This window comes from Thamnophis elegans, chromosome 2 (assembly GCF_009769535.1).
Source record: "Thamnophis elegans isolate rThaEle1 chromosome 2, rThaEle1.pri, whole genome shotgun sequence".
Taxonomy (NCBI): domain Eukaryota; kingdom Metazoa; phylum Chordata; class Lepidosauria; order Squamata; family Colubridae; genus Thamnophis; species Thamnophis elegans.
In genome coordinates this window covers 13,623,829-13,644,804 of record NC_045542.1, presented here as the reverse complement: position 1 = coordinate 13,644,804, position 20,976 = coordinate 13,623,829, and the positions used below count along the sequence as shown (strand labels likewise).

Sequence of the window (20,976 nt, the reverse complement as noted above, 5' to 3'; positions counted from 1 at the left end):
AGGTAAAGTTAAAGGTTCCCCTTGCATATATGTGCTAGTCACACACACAGCTCTAGGGGGCGGTGCTCATCTCCGTTTCAAAGCTGAAGAGCCAGTGCTATCTAAAGATGTCTCTGTGGTCATGTGGCCAGCGTGACTAAATGCTGAAGGTGCATGGAACGCTGTTACCTTCCCACCAAAGTAGTCCCTCTTTTTCTACTTGCATTTTTAGGTGCTTTCGAACTGCTAGGTTGGCAGAAGCTGGGACAAGTAACGGGAGCTCACTCCGTTACACGCCACTAGGGATTATGTTTTATGTAAAACATTATGTTTAGGTATATATAAACCAGGGGTGGATTCCGGCAGTCACTTCTGCCAATTCACTCGTGGGCGCTTCACAATAAAAATTGCTCTGTGCATTCACAGAAGCAAAAAAACAAATGGTGGCACCTATGGTGCTGCCCGGAGAACCGGTTTGGGGGTATGGCAGGCCTGGATCGCTGCCGGTTCCAGCAACCCAGGCCCCCAAACCATTACCGATTTGGCTGAACCAGTCTGAACAGGTAGGAACCCACCACTGATATAAACACACTTTGTGGTTTGTAAACCATGATTTTGGCCTTAGCATCATGTGTAAACCAAGCATTAGAGCTTCCTAATCAAATCAAGACTAAAACACACCAGAGTTTTTAATGCACTGTGTGAACTCAACCAATTACACTCAAGCAATTATGTTACACAAAAAGTGAGGAGAGATGGTTGATGGAATTTAAGAAATATATATAGTGGGAAGTTGCCCATAAACATTCATGTCCAACTGGCAACTCTACACAAAGAGAACCTTATAGGTGTTAACATGTTCATAAGAAAATATTCCAGCAACACCGTATCAACCCTCTACTTGCCCTGCCCCATCTCCTTATCCAGGCGTTCTCTACAAGAAACATACCATTGCCTTCTTATATATACTCTTTCATGCTTTCCTCCTAATATTAGCAGTTCTCAGTAGAGAACCACTACACTGTTTAGCCAATGCTATTTTTAGACCGTTCTGTACAAACGGATTAAAAAAAAAGCGCAGATACATATAATTAATACAGAACTCAGCTTCCCAAAAATAAATTTCATTTTTTTAAAAAAACAAGTACATTTCCAGGATTGATAATGCCTAAACATGTTGCTGCTCAGAAGCTAGAGAAATGGCATTTCAAGATTTCAAAAGAGGTTTTTTTGCACAAATTTACATAGAATTTATCTTTCTTTGGTGATCATTTTGATCATTTTAAACATTCGGGATATATTTTTGCAGATAGTAATCTGATCAAAACTTCCATCATGTGGTTTCAACACAGTCACATTATCATTGTCAAACATAATCCTGTACCACCTTGAATGCTCATACCATCTGGCTCATACCATTGGGAACAGATGTTTCCATGGCTCTGTCCATTTCTGCAAAATTCCTGCCACTTTCCCTAGGAATGTTTTGCTTCCCCACAGTGCCTTTGCAGTAATACTCCCCTTTTGAAAGTCACTGGGTTTATAGTTTCTAGTATCTCAGCGGCTCAGTTCTAGTCCACCCTTTTCTTTGGAAACAGTTCTATTCCTCTTAGACTTAGGGCTGGTTTATTTGTTCTCCAAATACACTATAGAGCCCTGATGTTTTGTGATGTATGCATTTCAGAATATCTTTTAGTCCTTTGCCCAGTTCATTTCCCAAGCAATATTTTAGCTCGGGATTCAGTCTTATTTTCTACCACTGCATCCAGAGACTTTTCCTGGAGAGCTGCCCCAAGCTGAGCTTGATAATAATCTTCTGTTCCATTTTGAGTCTGCAGCTTGGAGACAATCCTAGCAGTTTCTGGTGTGATCTCAAAATGTTTACGCTTTCCAGAGGTATCAGGTGAGGCACTGCGTCTACTTGGATTTGCCTCCAAGCGGCTACCGGCTGCCTCTGAATTAGACAAAACAGCAGCCAGCAGGGGCAGACTGGAAACTTGGGGGATGATGGTACGGGTATGTTTTATTGGCATCCGGTTGAAGCGTCCCCTGGATTGCGGGTTGAGAGTAACTTCTGGATCAAGTATAAAGTCTTGCAGTTCTATGTCATTTGTCCTGTTCAGCTCTGGATGAGAAGAAAAAAAAAGAATCTGATAAGAATTAGGAAAGGCATGATACATGTTCCATGTATGACCCAGCAGACCATGAGTTTAAAGGCACATGGTGTTTTTCTAAAAGCAATGAAAGATTAGCTGGATTCTTTGAGGAAGCACATTGTTGGCCACTCTCCACAAACTTTGACTGGTATAAGATAACACAGATCTCTTACAATTTTTTTTTTGCATATGCCACAAACTCTGTTATAGGTATTTCATAAAAGACCAAATCCATCAACCATCTATATTTTATAGCTGTCTTATTTTTTATTGATGTATCTGCATCTCAGACTCCGATCAATTAATGCTGTTTGCTATCCTAAAACATAAGAGACCAGCTGAACCTGCCCAAAAGTTCCATCCTCAACATCCTCTTTTGCATAATAATTAAGCAGACAATTTCTGGAAAACATGCCCTGGTTTTACTTCAAAGAATGCCAGATACAAAGAATCAGGACTATGAGAAAAGTTGCAGTATAGAAGATTTATTCCAGCTAATACACAAGAATCTAGTCAACTGAATTGTTGCCAGATAAAAAATCAACAGAATTCAGGAGGGATTGGACTTCAATTTCTTGTGGGAACACAAGGACTATAAAGTTAAGTGATGATGCACTTAACTCTGCCTCCTAGCTCCACCTGCTCTTCTCCTACAAAGAATTTTGGGGTGGAAATAGTTGGTGGCAACATGACAATTCCTGGCCTTACCTACATAGAATTGTTTTAAATGAAGCCAGCTTTGCAGCCAGGCATGTAAATATGATCACTTTCCATTTTGTACCTATATGTGATTTTCATATAACATAGTTTAAACCTTTATAAATTTCAGCATTAAGGTATTCCATCCTGTGCATCCTTTAGGAGAATGCTGTCACTTTTCAAAACTCTCTTCCACTGGGAAGACAAAGTCATCCTAATTAACTCAGTTTAGATGGCATCATTAATTAGAATTTCAGAAATGCCTTATGCTGCCGTTTCTCATTCCGAAGAAGATGATATTTCAGATAATTAATCATTTGAGGTAGAATGAGGATTTCTCAACATTATACTCTTTTAAAAAACAATTTGCTATAGAAGAAAAATTACCTACGGGGTTGACAGTTTGCTCCTCGCTGTCTTTCTGCTTGACCTCAATGAAGGAACTGTCCACACTTCTACAATCATCTTCACCCAAACATACCTTGGAGGCAGAGCTCTGTTTGGGGGAAAAAAATATTGCTATGAATCTGTTGAGTTGAGTTTCTCCACCAATTTTACCTAATTGCAGCACAAAAGCGGTGTGAGAGATTGGTAGGGTGATATTAGACATTTTTTTATTTTCTAAAGTAAAATCTGTGCTGCTTTTTGAAATTTTTTTAGTGTTATAGGTTTTCTAAAGAGAAACATCCATTGTAGTTCAAATTTTTATTTCTATTTATGATAATAATTTTAATGGTACCTTAAATTATAAAAATAAAGATGTAGTTTGAGAAAACAAAAATGACAGCATATCCACTCAACCCTTTAGTTCTGCTAACACTGAGGATCTATATTTTAGAATTTAGAATAACAGAGTTGGAAGGGACCTTGGAGGTCTAGTCCAACCCCCTTTTCAGCAGGAAACCCTATACCATTTCAGACAAGTGGTTGTCCAATCTCTTCTTTAAAACTTCCAGGGTTGTAGCATTCACAACTTCTGGAGGCAAGTTGTTTCACTGGTTAATTGATAGGAAATTTCTTCTTAGTTCTAGGTTGCTTCTCTTACATATTTGAATTACATATTTGGTGTAATGTTTTGGGGGTTAGATCAGGGACTAACACATTCTTACTCCAACCTAGGTTACAGGATTATTGTCTGAGTAAAATGAAGTGCAATTCCTATATAGGTTCCCTTTATCTGCCCTATGATATTAATAATACTAATAACAATTACAAGCTGATTCTTCTTCTTCAATTATGCAGTTTTTTTAATAGCCTCTTTGGAATATATTATAGAGGGCCACCTTAGAGAGACATGCACGGAATGGCTGGCAGTGTGCTTTATGCAGAATGAGAAAAGTGCCAGTGTTTTAAAAAACATTCATATAGCCTTGCTCCATCTTATAAGAAACACATGATGGCTCACAATGAAAAATTAAAACAAGATAAAAATCACATTAAAACTATAAAAGCCAATCACATTAAAAACAAAAAGTTGGTGCCAAGATATGCAATCACTTCATCCCAGCACTTGGGGGAAAAACCAGATCTTCAGTGGTTTAGAGAAGGCTAGGAGGATATCGGCCTGTTGACCTTCAGGGGACGGACTGTCCCATAGAGCAGGGAGGGGCTGCCACAGAAAATGCATACTTCCTAGCTCCTATAAAATGACAAAATCTAAAGGAAGGGAGTAGGACTGTGATGGCGAACCTTTTCGGTACCGAGTGCCAAAAAGGCCAGGCAGAAATGTCACACACACATATCCGCCCTCATTAGGGCCGCGCTCCAGAAAAGCTGAACTTCCAGATTCTAGCATACATGCATACACGACAATCAGCTGACCAATGTGCATGCATACACCAGTTTTCGGTACTGCCATGCGTGCGGACAGCTGATAGTTGCATGCACATGCATGGCAGAAACCCGGAAGACAAACAAGCAAGGCTGCGTGTGCCCAGAGACATGGCTTTACATGCCACTTTGGGCACGTGTGCCATAGGTTTGCAATAACAGGACTAAGAGCATGCCCATCCTATCTGATCTTTCTTAGGGAAAGGTGGACCCACAAGCAATGTGTCCCTATGTCATACAGTACTTAAAGATGCTCTGAATTACTCCTGGAAAGAAACTGGAAGTCAGTGCAGCTCAAGCAACAGAGGTGTTACACGTGCAAACCCAAAGGCACCCATTACCATATGTGCTGCTGCATTCTGGCCCAGTTGAAGTATCCAGGTAGTCTTGAAGGGCAGTCCCATTGGGAGTGCATTGCAGTAATTCAAACAGGAGATGACCAAGGCCTGGGTAATCACATGCAAGACCTTCTGGTCCAGAAAGTGCAATTGGCATGCTGGACCAATCTGGGCAAAAAGCAGGAGCTGTGAGTCCAGGAGGATCCCAAATTGCAGCTCTGTCTGGGGGAGTGCCAGCCCGTCCAAAGTCAGATGAAATAACATCTGGACTCAGGGGACTAAAAGCCCATAGCCACTCAAGGTTGGGTAGCTTGAATCCAGTTTTCCATTTATCTCAGTCTATTGCTCAAAGAGGCTCATTTATTTCACTTAAAGCCAGGCCATCCCCGATTCCTACCTCAAGAGATGCATTGGAAAGTCTTTGATTGCTTGAAAGAACTTCATTAGTATTTGCCTGTTTCAAAGAGTTTTCACAGTCACAGAGTCCAGCTGAAGGCAGGTCATCCATCCCAAATATCTTTTCATAGTTCAGGATAAGAAATTCAACCAGCTGGGACTGGTATCCTGAATCCACCAGGCATGACATGGACACATCATTATTACAGGGAGGCCGGATTAGAGTAGGGCCAAAGATGATGCCTAGGTTGTTGGGGGACATCTTGTTCTCCTGATAGCTTTCGGACACCCTTGAAAAGAAAAGTACAGGGTTAAGAAAGGGTTAGAAAGTTTGGGCACAATAATTTTTCATGGATGGAGAACATAATGGCATGTAGATTCCAAACTGTGTTTCCAGCTGGTTTTGCAGTTGCCATGCCAGTCACTTACCAGAGATCCTATCCCAAAGTGTGTGTCTGTCTGTATGTACACATACATACATCTACACATAGATACATATACACATACAAACACACACACACAAACACACACCTTCTTACATACACATTAATACCCATTTTACAACCTTACATCAATAATTATGCAGGGGCGGAAATGATCAGAAATAAAATGTAGCAACATAAATGTCAACCAACGCTGTATCTCTGCATATCGTCATCTAGAAGGAGGAATGTTTCCCCTGTATAATATTTATATAGGGGAACAACTCACTTCATCGTATCACTGTGAAAACAATTGTGCCAACATACAGATTTTGAATCTCCTCTTTCCTACTGGTTCTTGCTATGTATTTCAATAATCCCATCCCCTATTCTACAAATGTCTTCTTCACACCAGAAGTTTATACCACACTATGAGAACGTTTTTGTGTGACTCCAGAATCAATTCTGTGTTCCCATGCTATTATCTGCAATTGGCAGTTAAATCCATTAATTTCTACCCCTGCTGTAATATATCTAAAATAACAAAAAATATTTTTAGTTTGATATGACTAGCTCATCTCTTGCATCTAACCATGCCAGAAACATATCCTCAGAAAAGCTCATGTTTTGATGTTGTCTTCTTCTTGTCCTGAATGATAATGTTATTTTTAGCTGTACTGTAACATCTTAGCCCATATTCCAATTCTGTCCAAGGGCAGTCTCAAGCTGTCAAAAATCTGTTAGGTTTTATCATTTTAGAGGCAAATTAGGTGATTGATAATAACTGGGAGGAGACGCAAAGCTTCTTCAGAAGCTTCTTTAGAGCCAAGGTGGCACAGTGGTTAAATGCAGCAGCGCAGGCTACTTCAGCTGACTGCAGTTCTGCAGTTCGGCTGTTCAAATCTCACCGGCTCAGGGTTGACTCAGCCTTCCATCCTTCCGAGGTGGGTAAAATGAGGACCCAGATTGTTGTTGGGGGCAATATGCTGACTCTGTAAACCGCTTAGAGAGGGCTGAAAGCCCTATGAAGCAGTATATAAGTCTAACTATTGCTATTGCTATTGCTTCTTGGATAAGAAGTGAAACGTCTTCAAAGAAAAACCAGAAAATCCTGTTGCCTTTTGAAAAAGCACCTTTGGGACAACCATGACCTGGATGACTGAGAATCTCCATAGACAACAGGGAGCAGAGATGAGAGAGTGAGCATATGGACTGGCAAAAGGGACAGCAAATTTCATGCTAATTTAGTTTTCTGAAGACTCAAAGATGGGTGGATGGCTAATTCAAAGCTCTTGCACACACAGAAAAATAACTGTTTTTTCCTCTCAGTCCTGAGATTTCAGTCTAACCCTGAAAATAGTCCTTTGATTGCACCTCTGCAGCAAGATTGGCAAATTGCTGGCTGCACACAATAGAATGTACATTATCTTCTTGCAGCTCTTGGTTATTTTGGGCTGGATACAAAAAGCTGGAAAGGAAAATGGCTTCTAACTTTTCCCTCTGCTTTCTTGGTTCTGCACCTTCCAGAAAAATTGCTTCTTTCAAAAGACTGCCAGGGACCCATCATGAGTTGCGGCGCAGGGAAATGCCAACCTCCAGGAAGACTCTCTTCCTTGACATCTGCAGTCCCATTTCTGAAGGCTTTCTTCCCAAAGAAAGCATTCCATTTTTTTTAATTTTTAAGATTTTTATTAACAAACATGTACAATACACACAAAAATTAGACATGCACCACATTTATACAATACAATACGAACAGGAACTTCCTGTTCTTTATAATAGCAATCATCAATCAATACCGCTCACCTTATATTATTTCCCCTCCTATTGTATTTCATTTGGATTTCACCATTCTTAACCTTCTTATTTTACTCATAACTATTGTTTTTTTGAGTTTTATTATATTCCTTCATTGATTCTTGTTTCTTTCCTCCATCCAACCTATACCATTTATCCCATATCTGGTAGAATTCTGATTCTTCTTTTCCCTGGATTTCTTTAGTTAGTTTATCCATTTCGGCACAATCCATAATCTTTCTTATTATTTCATCTTCGCTTGGAATTAATTTGTTTTTCCATTTCTGGGCAAAGGCAATCAATCTTTTCCATTCCATTTATGCAAGTCAAACCCTGTTTCCTAACTTTCCTTTTCTTTACAAGGGAATTAAAGCACGGTATTCTTCCAGTTGTTAGCCATAGGCACAGCCTTCATATAGGTTGCACAGTGAAAACAAATTACATTAATATTTTAATATCTCTCAAATATACTATCTAAACCTAGATAGCCAGTTTGATCCAGTAGTTAAGGTACCAGGCTAGAAACCAGAAGCCTGTGAGTTCTAGTTTCACCTGAGACCTGAAAGCTGGCTGGCTGGTTTTGGACCAATTCTTGTCTTTCAGCCCATCTCACTTCAGTGGATTGTTATGGCAAATAGGAGGAGGAAGGAATATTAGTTATGTCCATTCCCTTGAGAGTTATAAAATGTGGGATAAAAATATCTCAAGTATAAATACCTGCTGATTTATTATTTTCATTATTCTCCGAAAATTTCATGCTTTGAAATATATTGTAAAAAAGTAATGTGTATTGCTGGTCTTTGACCGTAATAAAGATTTATACTTCATTATTCTCAAAATATTTCTGACTTTCCTTTCAAATGTTTTTCCTGGACACTAACATAATATTTATTGCAGTCCCATCCCATGACATATCATGCAAATCCTTCTTTGCAGCAACGTATTATTAAATATCTAAAAGATTCCGGCTTCAATTTCATTAAAAATAATTCCATTGTTTTTATTCTTAATTCCATTCACCATGCTAGGGGCTTCTTCTTAAGCTGTTTTTATCCATTTCCAAAACAACTTTAGTTTTCTATCAAAACTGCATTGCATTTTGTGTGTCTCTTCTAATTTTAACCATTCCTTGCTTTGATTGTTTTAAGCTACGTGTCTCCTGTGCAGAAACCAGCTAAAAGTTGAAGTTTGAAGTTGAAGTTTTTGAAGTTTGAAGTTTTATTTTATTTATATGCCACCCTATTCCCTAAAGGGACTCAGAGCGGCGAACAACTCAAACGGGAAGGGGAACATACAATACAAGACAGACATTTAAAATAACCAACAACCACACCTGTCGAGAGGGGAAGGGAGCTCATCAACCCCAGGCCTGCCGACATAGCCAGGTTTTAACGGCTTTTCGGAAAGCCGGGAGAGAGGTGAGGGTCCGAATCTCCGCGGGGAGTTCGTTCCAAAGGGCCGGAGCTGCAACAGAGAAGGCCCTCCCCCGGGTCATAGCCAGATGGCATTGGCTGGTGGATGGAACCCGGAGGAGGCCGACCCCTGTGCGATCTAATGGGTCTTTGGGAGGTAATTGGCAGCAGGCAGTCTTTCAAGTACCCAGGTCCAATACCATGAAGGGCTTTATAAGTAATAACTAGCACCTTGAAGCGCATCCGGAGACCGATTGGAAGCCAGTGCAGCTCGCGGAGGATAGGTGTAACGTGGGTGTATCGAGGTACACCCACAATCGCTCGCGCGGCTGCATTCTGGACAAGTTGAAGTCTCCGAATGCTCTTCAAGGGCTGCCCCATGTAGAGCTTAAGAAATTGTTTTCCATTTCTTCAGTTTTGGAAATGATGCTGCCAGGTGTCCTGTCCAGCCCTGATTGATTAGATTCCCCTAGTTCTTTACTCTTCTCACCCATGCTAGGAAAACAACCACTGGGCATTTTTTTTCCTTTGGGTAGGTCTGAGGATGTGGATTCTCATTGATAGACATTTGTACCATCCCCTTAGTTGATTTCCTTTCGTATTTAGAATCTTCCCATTTAGCACATCCAACTGTGGACCAGTGGGGAGGAAAAAGGAAAAGAGAAAGGAAGCATGTATTTTTTATCATTCTTCCTATGACTCCAACTAAAGGGGAAACTGGCAGGACAAAAATGCAGTGTTTCACCCATTTATGACAGCAAAGTCCTTTCAAATGGAGGCGGATAGCCCAGGCAAGAACAAAGGGCTTGGTGCAATAAAGAGGAGGAGGCAATACTACTACAATAAAAGATTAGGTGGAAATTGCCTTTGTAGTGGGCCAATTACAGGTTGAGAGTGAGATCATGCGTTCCTATACTTGTAAAAGAGTTTAAATACTTTCTACCGGATGTCTTCATGTTATTCTTAGTACTGCAGCAATCACCCTTAATCTCTTTCACCTCATCATTCTACCAAATATCTTTTTTTATACTTTCGATTAATGTAATTCCATATACTTCTGTGTCACTTAAAATAACGTTTTTTGCTTTGTTCCAAGTCACTGCCTCATTCTCTTAACTTACATCCATTTTTTAAAAAAAGGGTATGATTAGAATTAACTGGTAATAGTTACAGTCGATTTGTTGGCAATAAAAATGATATCCAGATCAGATTAATTTAACAGAGGTAATTTGTCCAAGACAAAAACTGCATATTCAACGCTATTTCTTTCATTACCTGTACAGATGAGCAATAAGATGCCTTATAGTATTATAATTTGTTGCTGGTAATTTGCTCAGCAAATCCTTGGCAGTCTTGATGGGATCTGTCTCAGAACTAGCCCCACTTTTCTGCAAATTTCTTGAGAAAGCCATGAAATCTTCATAAAGTTTAAATGGAAGGACAGGGCTGGAAAGCTGTAGCAAAAAAATGCAAAATATGCATCATAATATTTTACTGGTGGAGATTCCTTGGGTTTAAATTTTGATCATATTACTGGATCCTGCCATGTTATCCCAGTTCCAGAGAATAGTTCTATCTCAGTGTTCTCACATGACATATATATTTCAAAACATGAGTTCAACATTTGAGAATGTCAGATAAACTGAACTGTTGAGTTTTAATGATCCCCCTTAAGGAAGATGTGTCCATGCCCTGAGCTATCTTCTATGCAGCAATGGAATTCTGGGTTTTTCAAACAAATTCTAGAACTTTACTTCTTTCCTTTATGAACTCAGGGCCCCTGTTACGCACATGTAGAATATGAGGAAGAACAGTTAACTTTTCGAAAGAAAGAAAAATCTTCTAGACAGGTTACAGCATAACTGAACTGAAATAAACAGGATAAAATTTAACAATGGGCTGAAATACCATAAATACAATGAAAATTATCAGAGTGAAATGCAAAGTCTGCATCTGGGGAGAAGAAATGAAACATGTAAGAATAAAAAGGTGAGACCTAATTTGACGGTAGTGCAGGTAGTCCTTGACGTACGACCACAATTGAACCCAAAATTTATGTTAAGTGAGAAATGTGTTAAGTGAGTTTAGCCCCATTTTACAACTTTTCTTGATATAGTTCAGTGAATCACTGCAGTTGTTAAGTTAGGAACATGGTTGTTAAGTGAATCTGGCTTCCCCATTGACTTTGCTTGTCAGAAGGTCGCAAAAGGGGATCACATGGCGCCAGGACACTGCAACCGTCATAAATATGACTCTGTTGCCAAACATCTGAATTTTGATCACATGAGCATGGGGATAGTGCAATGCTCGTAAGTGTGAAAAAGGTCATAAGTCACATTTTCAGTGCCATTGTAACTGTAAATAGTCACTAAACAAACTGTTGTAAGTTGAGGACTACTGTACATGTCAAAAGAAACTTAATGTTCTAATAAGTCACCAGTAGAACATAAAACAACAGTATGATGCAGCAGCTAAAAAGTTGAATCAAATTTGAGGATATATTTTTGTGAGCTGCGCAGATTGGTGCACTCAGATGGACAGCTATTTAGATACTGTAAATTACAGAGATTACAGGAGGTTATTGTTCCATTTTACTCTGCCTTAGCCAGGTCCACATATGGAATGAGTTCAGAGAATGGCTACCAAAATGATAAGAAACCAAGTCCTTTCCAACATGGTTAAAGGACAGAGTATGTTTAATCTGCAGAAGAGAACACTGAGGAGAGAACCTTAACCAGACACCATATAGAACAGTGAATGGTCTTTGTTCCCTGGAGGCCAAGATCAGAACCTTATTTTTTGAAAATGTCTTGCAACGTGGGAATGGAAGTTAAAAGTAGTAAGTAGTTACCAATGAAGATACTTCTCTGATGCAAACCACATAAGAGATTGTGCTTAAAAAAAAAACAACCCGAGGACAATAAGAATAGATGCAAAAAGAGTACATCTGAAAAATAATACGTAAACTGCAATTTACATGATGCCTATGAGTCAATCAATCGGTCAATCAAATTAGCCATCGACCAGCATATACGAGTCCCTCGGATTGTGAAAGCTGGGGGCAATGCAAAATGTTTATTGTAAGGGAAGGAATAACTGTGAGCTGTCTTTTAATATCAGTATCTTGCGAACTCCCACAGCTAAAGAGACACATCTCAGAAAACCACTTTCAGCTGTAGGGAAATGCGGCGCTAAGCGTGCTCTTTGTTTTTATTCCTTACCTCCTTAAGGAAATGTTTAAGGACTCCAGTGATGTCATGGGGTGAATGTTCTGACAGCTCCACCAACCTTCGGCCATTCTCAAAGGCTTGGCACAATCTCTCCATGCGTGCTTTCGCCCCACTAATGCGATATATTCCCTGCATTGAGGAGAGGCAAAGGGAGACCAAATCATGGGAAGCTGATGAACAACGCATATACATAGGTGGCCAAATGACAACCGGAACATCGATCTGATTCAGAAATAGAGATGCAGGCGGAGGAGAGCATTGTGCATGTGTACAATCGTGCCTATCGTCCCTGGCGTTGTATTTTTTTCCTTTTATTCTTGTTCTTGTTTTCGTTTGACAAGTTCTAATAAATAAAATAAAATTCTACAACACCAAACTCTGGTTAATTTAGTATAGAAAATATACTTCTGCCAGCTCAGAAACCTGGAGATATAGTTTGTTCAATCTGAAATTCAGCGCTAACAGTGGGATGAAAAACCAGCATGTAACAATAACAACACACGTAAGGATCCTGGAATTACAATATATGTAAAATTCTGCTCTATATGCAGACCAAGGTGTAGTCAGACATGTTTGCTCCAGCTGTTAAACAGCTTGCCATTCTCATTTTTGAAGAATTGTATGCTTCCACAGAAATGGACTAATATAAAGCATGCATAGGTGACTGTTAATTCCGTCTTCTGTATTAGGAATGGGAATGAAAATTTTGTTCCTGCTCTTACCTTGAAACAGGAATAAAACTTGGAATGCAACTGTTGCATGCATAGAAGAATAAGTTACCTGCACTCCCAAGGCACGAGTTTCTATCTCTGATGTACATTTCATCACAATAAATGGCACCTCCTCTGGGAAATCCCTTGGCACATCACTGAAGTCAATTCCAAATAGCGATGCCCGGGCTGGCAGTTTTTGATGACCACAATTGATGAGAAGGGTCTCCAGACATTTTTTATGGCAGGTTAACAGGCACTGTGAAAAAAAACAAACCCTAAGGTATTGGATCAGTCTTAACAAATAGCTATTTCTTAAACCACCATGTTTTGAGCTTTTGTAACAGGCCACCGTTTTGTGCGCTTACATAACACATTTTCTTGCTTTACTATATAGAAACATGAAGTCTATTCCTCCCAGTACTTAACTTAGATGTCTGAAGAGGTGATTAAAAATTCAAATCGATTGTCAGCCTCTGCTTCGCTGCTGCTTTTCGGCTGCCATTGAAACGGGGGGGGGGGGGCATGGTATTTGGGAGGGGAATCATTATGTACTGGAGGATTGTTATTAGGAGCTGTCCTGACCATCTATCTGCGCATGTGGGAGAAGGGAGTTTCCCGCCAAGGCCAACTGTCCAGCATTCCAACCTGATGATGTTTTTTGAAGACATCTCCCACCTGACGGTTGGGTGAATTATTATTGGACTATGAAATGGGGTGCCAAGGGGAGGGGATTGAATTATACATGATATCTATTGCTTTCGCGCCTTTTTTACTCAGACTCAGCTTTGCTTTGCTTCTCATCGTTTGTAATTAGTAAAAGTAAACTTAATTCTAAAGCATGGAGTTGAGTGGTTTCTTTCTTGATTATTAAACGAAGGAGCACCTGACATCGATGCTTAATGTCTGCTGAGTTTTTAGTAGCATCAATGAACACAGAAGGGAAGAACAAAAGTTAGACCTCTTCAAAACTGTAGCCTAGTTGCCTATTTTTCATAATGGGCCAAATATATGTTAACTAATTCAGATTATGTCATTCTGGAACGTGCTGACTGAAACTAAAGCTTAAAGTTCTTTCAACTCTTAGTATTCTTCAATAAAATAAATATACTGTTTCAAAAATGTATTGTATCTTACAGAAATGAAAATCCTCCCAGATTACTTACTACTCTTGATAATCTCTGCAATCAACTCAAATGACTACATCTTAAACACTGGATTTGCAGAGATGCTTGTCATAAGGCCAGAAATGGACAAATGACAAACCATGATCCAGACTTAATCCCAATTGGAATGAGACTGGCATCCTTTATTCCTGCACCCACCTAGCACATTACAAGTCAGAACACACACTGAATCTTTCCTATGCCTGTTATTCGTACATTTCTAAAGCAGCAGTCAAGTCCCACGGAAAGATACGTAACTACTAGAGGGTTAATATGGGTTGGGGATATGATTTCATGCTCAGTGGATCGCATCTCATGGCAGGATATTGAATTAATTTAATAGATTTAGATGTATACCTATTTATTGAAAAGTTAGCTTTCTTGTGCATATCTCTATATATGTAAGTATGCCATTGAAGCCTAAATAACAATGACTTTCACATGTTTTTTGACTACCAATGTTTTGTCATACGTTGCACTCAGTGGTGGGTTTCAAAAATTTTTAGAACCTCTTCTGTAAGTGTGGCCTACTTTGTGGGAGTGGTTTGCCGGCCATGTGACTGGCTGGGAGTGGCTTGCTGGCCATGTGACTGGGTGGGACTGGCTTGCCAGCCATGTGACTGGGTGGGTGTGGCCAACTTGTAAAATGTGGTAAAACTCACTTAACAACGCTCTTGCTTAGCAACCAAAATGTTGGCTCAGAAACTCTGGCATTTGAAGCACACAAGTCTTAAAGCTGTAAAGTTACAAGATCCTTGCACCCTTAACCCTTTAGAAAAAAAAACCCAGGGGTGTTCAAACTTGACAGACTTTAAGACTTGTGGACTTCAACTCCCATAATTCCTCCTCTCACTCTTCATCTTGATGATGTGTGGACAAGCAGGGGGGGGGGGGGGGGCTGGAACCGGTTCTAAACGGCACTGTAGATTTGTGGAACCTCTTCTATAGAAGAGGTCAGAACTGGCAGGAACCCACCCCTGGTTGCACTGATGAGAGTGGGAGGCTGTTTGACCATTTTGCAGCAAAATGGTTCCCTTCATGTTCACTTACTTCTTCACATTCGATACCATTGACCATGAAGTTCTCACACTCTCTGCATTTTGAAGGACCCCTCAGTTTTCTCAGCCGATGAGTCTGAGCAGCACTTGACAGGATTGTTTTTTTAAACTGATAATGGGACAAGCCATTTTCAGATGCAACATCATTTAGATCTGAAAAAAGGATGAGGTCCATTATTCTCTATTAGATATGGTCATCATCCCCCCTAAAGAACAATGAATATTTGCTGAAGAGCAATGTACAGATACAACCCTCCCTCCCACCTTGTGAAAAATATATATATGGAGATATTTAAGGTATACCCCATCTCAAATAGGAAGAGTTCCAAAATCATGAGCCTGATTTTGAACGAGGAAGCACACAAAACAATACGGTAAATTGCTAATAGGTTCAACATAATATTAAAACAGATTAAATCAAATTAAAATAACTCACCCCCATTACTAAATAGGAGAAATCCTGCCCATGGTCAAATATGTAATGTGATTCATTCCATTTTGTACTTACTAGGTCAAATGTTAAAGTACAGACCCTGACCACTATTAAGTTTCCTATTTTGTGATCTAAAAATGTCGCATACTCCAAGGAAAAAATATTCCTTCAATAATTCAACCTCCCAAAAGGGAGGGGTTGCTTCATGGCTGAATCTCCCAGTGGATAAAATAACATATTAGATATTAGAAGTGTTACATCCTACAATGTTCACAAGGGTAATCTCCAAACGCAGTGTGAAAAATCACACAATTGCAAAGCTGTCAGGCAACAGTAGTAATTAATTTGTTTAGATTTACAATTATGTCAATTATTTTCATAGTGAATTGAAGAACCCCAGGAAAAAAAAAAGAGTAGGCCGTGATAGATGCGGGAGGAAATCTTTCCTCACTGGTTCTTAGATGATGATATATTGTGATTGATTAGAAATTCTGGCTAGCGGAAATAAAAGGTCAAGCACTACACTGTGAATGACAGTTGATATCAGAGTACGAAGTCAATAATGGTTAGTGCCCAGAAGATAAAGGAAAAGAAGAAGATCTGAAAGTTGAAAGGTCAGAGTGGACAACAGAGCAACATCTAGCATAGCCTGACCACAGGAAGAAGAGTGATAAAAAGGGAAGGTCTTCTAAGGGAATAAGATTCCAGAGGTGCTTTGACAGGAAAGTTTGAGGCAGTTGATTTCAAAAAGCTTTAAGTCTTTAAAAGAGGGGCAATGGAAAGCTCAAAGTAGTGTTATTGGTAATTAACAACATTCACGTGTGGTAGAATTGTGTAAAGTGGGAATCACAACATGAAGAATCCTTGGCATGTTTTCATTAAAAACCAAGAAAATAGGGAGTATGCATTTATAAGTTGTGGAGCTCTCTAACTATAGTCCTTTTCTCATCTCTGTTTCCTTTCTCAGGCTATGAAGAGTTCTGGTTTTCTTCTTATTCTGTCAAACCATATAATTCTTTTGCTTCTTACCATTGTCATAGGCTTGTATCAAATCTTTGTCTTCACAGTCTTCTGAAGAGGATACCGTTCCAGTGGATGGAGCTTTCAGCAACTTATTGTGCCCTGAATATGAAATAAATAATCTTTTAAACGATCATGGAAGCTGCTTAAAATAACCCCAAACAGTTAAATTTGACTGCACACTGAGATCTGCAAAATTAATTTGTAATGTGAAAAAACATAATGTGCTTTTCTAGAGCTAGCATTCATGAAAGATTTATTTTCATTGTCTATATAATGCAACTCAAGAATTTCCAACCTAGCAAGACGTGTCATTTTTAACTATCAAATCAGTTCAGACATGTTCAACTGTTTAAACTGGCTTTTAAAAAATGAGTTTGAAAAGAATAAGGACCAACTCTTGCCTCAGCCCCAGCCTTCCAGAGTTGATAGGCAGGTTTGAAATTTTAAGACATTCATTGTAGGTGGTTTCTCAAGGGAGGGGGGATTCTGCAACACCACAATGGCTGTCACAGTGGCTAGGACAGTGTTTCTCAACCTTGTCAACTTGAAGATGTCTGGACTTCAACTCCCAGAATTCCCCAGCCAGTGAATGCTGGCTGGGGAATTCTGGGAATTGAAGTCCAGACATCTTCAAGTTGACAAGGTTGAGAAACACTGGGCTAGGAGAAGCCATTTAAAAAAAAAAATCACCAAAGAGTAAACTGGTTTGGAAGCTTCCTGTCCCACCCCTATTTTCTATACCTCTGAAGCTATACTTGTTTTATCTGGATAGATAGGCACATTTTCAAGGGGCTACCACAAGAGGTCGTCTCCCCTGACCATTTTATTTTTTGAAAATGTTCACAGGGCCCATGAGGGACCTCAAAATAACTCTGATAATAAAGATGATGCAAAGGCTGCCCCTTTGTTTTGCAATTGGTCAGTTTCTAATTTCTTTTCTTTTTTTTAATTAAAACATTATTTTTAGGTCAGGACCTTTCTATAGGCACCCTAATACCCTCCACATAGGAATGCCAAGTTTACTGTAATTTAATTTGTTGCAATCTATATATTTTATTTTAGCACCTGATAACAAGACTTACATCTCTGGTTTGATTAGATATAGGCTATGGCTGGGTTCACACATCAGAGAAGCATACTCGTAATAACCATAATTGTCATCCTATGCAATCATGATACATAATGATACCTAATAAACAATTTCATAAAGTCCTAATTAAACAAGCCACATTATGGCTGCGTGAATACAGCTGCCTAATAGCTCATTCACAGCCCTTCTCCAGCACTGGCATTACATTTCCAAAATTTGGTAGCAGCATCTGGGACCATGTGGAATGATAAGGAAACTCACTAAAGTGGAAACTGGAGCAGGGTTTCAATTCCAGTGGTTTAAAATCCTCATAAGCAGGTTGAAAAAACATCAGCTCTGCCACTTTCTGTGACATCATAAACTCTTCTAGTGACTTCATAGGAAGCCATCCAACCATTGGTGCAGCAACATTCCCACAAAAGTTCCTAATTCTGATCTCTGACTTTAGTACAATGCAAAAAATTCAGCCATTAGTATTGCAGAAGTGGAATCAGAGCTCAGGTACAGTTTCTGTTTTTTTTCCTTCTCTCTTTCATTTTAGGAAATCTCCCTCCTTCCCTACCCCCTCTAGTTTTCTGATTAGGTAAACAATTCATCTAGTTGCAACAAGAAGGGTGGCATGTGTTCTCAGAGGGCTTCCAGTATATAACTGATGTATTCTTTCGCATTAATTTCATGATCTTGAATCATTTAAGGCGAAAGATTTATATGATCTGAAGAGAAACCAGAGTATTAAAATGACCTGATCTCTCCAAAACAAAGAATAGCTTTCTTCAGAGCCAGATTTAACATTCTTTTTTCAGCACTCCTCCAGGGCAGGTATAAGAGAACACCTATAGCCGAACACGTTTGTATATGTGGTAAAGGAGAAGTGGAAGATAATTCACATGTACTATTACACTGCGAGCTATACAGAGCTTGTAGGTCTGCATATATTCTCCCCTTATTAGAGAGATTGCCAGGGAGGGCAGACAATTTTTATCTAGGCTTTCTCCTCCAGGACACTAACCCGGTTACCACGTATGCAGTGGCAAAGTTCTGTGCGGCTGCAATGTCCATAAGAAAAAAATTTGCTACAGTATAGTACCATCTTGTACCAATTATCTGGATAACATACCTTTAACAATCTTTGGACCACAATGTTATTATCCACTTTTAATGTAAATACTTTTAATTATATTTTAATGTTAGTATTTTTAATATAGTGTAAAGACAAATGTATATTGCTGGTCTTTGACCGTAATAAAGATCTTACTTACTAGATCTAATGAATCATTTAAAATGATACTGCCGCTATAATTTTTTCTTTAAAAAAATTCCTTGGTAGGATAAATTTGAATCAAGATGCCTAAAATGACTTTGGTCAGCTTTAACAGAGAAACCAAGTTGCAATTTAAAATGTGCTTTTAAAAAACTGTTTTTAATCTTCAAACAGTTTTTAATCTTCAAAATGTCCAATCTATTAAAAAGCAGTATCTGAGGAAAATAAGGCTATAGATTAGGAAAGAATGCCACAGTCTGTTTCCAATGTAACTGTAATTTATAAAGATTTCAGCTAATACTTTAATAAAGCTTTCACCTCCCATCTCTTCTTTATGAACTTACTTAATTTTCTAGGCAAAAGGGGAATTTCTTCTCACCTGGGCTAGATGTGGGTGAATCCAAGCTTTGGCATTCAGTGCTCCCTCCCAAACTCTCCGTGTCACTGTAGAAAGATTGGTGAGGACCTGGCAAGGGAAGGAAGATGATCTTGTATATAACTGAATACTAGTAAAATATGAGAAGTGGGTTGAGGGGCAAAATATTGGCTCATGGAAAATGGAGAGGCCTTTGATAGTGCAGAAGTTATCTGATCTGAGCAAAAGCAATAACATTTGCCTCAGTTACTGAAGGAGTTGCGTGGAGTTATCTTTTGTTGAGATGTGCTTGCTTCCCCCCCCCCTCACTCTCCACTCAAGAACTACACGTTAAAGCAGGCATCCCCAAACTTGGCAACTTTAAGACTTGTAGACTTCAACTCCCAGAATTCTCCAGCCAGCTGGCTGGACAATTCTGGGAGTTGAAGTCCACAGGTCTTAAAGTTGGCAAGTTTTAAGACCTCTGCATTAAAGTTACAGTCCTAAACTGTAAAAAAATCCAACCATGGATGGCAGCAAAGATACCCTCAATTTTTTTAAATTCTTTAATCCTGCCTTCTGTGCTTGGAGTGATCAACAGAGTTCTCATTCCAAGCACAGATGACCAGGCTCAAATTCATCTATTTTGGGCAGATTATGCAAAGATCTAGTTCTCTAAAGAAGGTTCAGTGCTGGGAAGGATGGAAGGAAAGAGAAGAAGAGAATGCCCATCAACAAGGTGGATAGACTCAGTTGCAGTGGTGATGGGTGCACTATTAGAAGACCTGATAAAGCAAGCTAGGGACACGCTATTACGGAGAAATATATGTGGTCGTTAGGAGTTGACAATGACTTGATGGCACATCATTCAAGTACGGGTAGTCTTCGACTTACGACCACAACTGAGCCCAAAATTTATGTTGCGAAGTGAGACATTGGTTACGTGAGTTTAGTCCCATTTTACTTGCCACAGTTGTTAAATGAATCACTGCGATTATTAAGTTAGTAACATGGTTGTTAAGTGAATCTGGCTTCCCCCATTGACTTTGCTTGTCAGAATGTTGCAAAAGGCCATCACATGACCCTGGGGCACAGCAATGGTCATAAATATGAGTCCGTTGCCGAGCATCTGAATTATGTGAATATAGGGATGCCACAATGGTTATTAAGTATGAAAAATGATCATGTCACTTTTTTTTAGTGCCTTTGTAACTTTGAATGGTCACAAAATGAACTGTTGTAAGTTTAGGACTACCTGTAGGGAAGTAATTTTTTGTAACCAGATCTAGGCACCATATCCTGATGATCTAGCCAGACCATGGCAAGGATTATAAGATGACCCCAAAGAAGAAGGTAGAAGTGTATTGTAATGGAATTGACTGTACTTTGCTCACTGCTTGAGGAAGAAGGCTTTCCGGGAGTTTCTTCTGATGAGTTGCTGAGGTCAGCAGCCGATGAATAAATTCGAGCACAAGGTGCAATATTTTTTCTTCTACCAGAGGAGGAAAAAGCAAAGGCCCATCAACTACTATCATTTTCCCCAAAAACAGTTACAGGTAATTGCTTATTAGCAGACGTTTGCTTGGAATAATAGTTGTCTTAAATACAATACAATACAATA

General features: G+C 39.3%; 1 protein-coding gene across 3 annotated transcripts in view; it reads right to left on the bottom strand.

Moving 5' to 3' along the window:
• Positions 1–682: 682 nt before the first annotated feature.
• The window catches only part of GMIP (GEM interacting protein), a 71,283-nt gene continuing 50,989 nt past the window's right edge, over positions 683–20,976 (bottom strand). For 2 of the 3 annotated variants that reach the window (XM_032212207.1, XM_032212208.1), the window contains exons 12-21: positions 20,741–20,847; positions 19,380–19,466; positions 16,656–16,748; positions 15,186–15,346; positions 13,040–13,228; positions 12,251–12,388; positions 10,305–10,483; positions 5,400–5,688; positions 3,222–3,330; positions 683–2,104 (exon numbers count right to left, since the gene is read on the bottom strand). In XM_032212207.1, coding sequence (XP_032068098.1) covers positions 1,689–2,104; positions 3,222–3,330; positions 5,400–5,688; positions 10,305–10,483; positions 12,251–12,388; positions 13,040–13,228; positions 15,186–15,346; positions 16,656–16,748; positions 19,380–19,466; positions 20,741–20,847 — 1,768 coding nt within the window. In that variant the 3' untranslated portion in view covers positions 683–1,688. The remainder of the gene's footprint in view (positions 2,105–3,221; positions 3,331–5,399; positions 5,689–10,304; positions 10,484–12,250; positions 12,389–13,039; positions 13,229–15,185; positions 15,347–16,655; positions 16,749–19,379; positions 19,467–20,740; positions 20,848–20,976) is intronic. The other variant, XM_032212209.1, reaches the window with a different exon arrangement.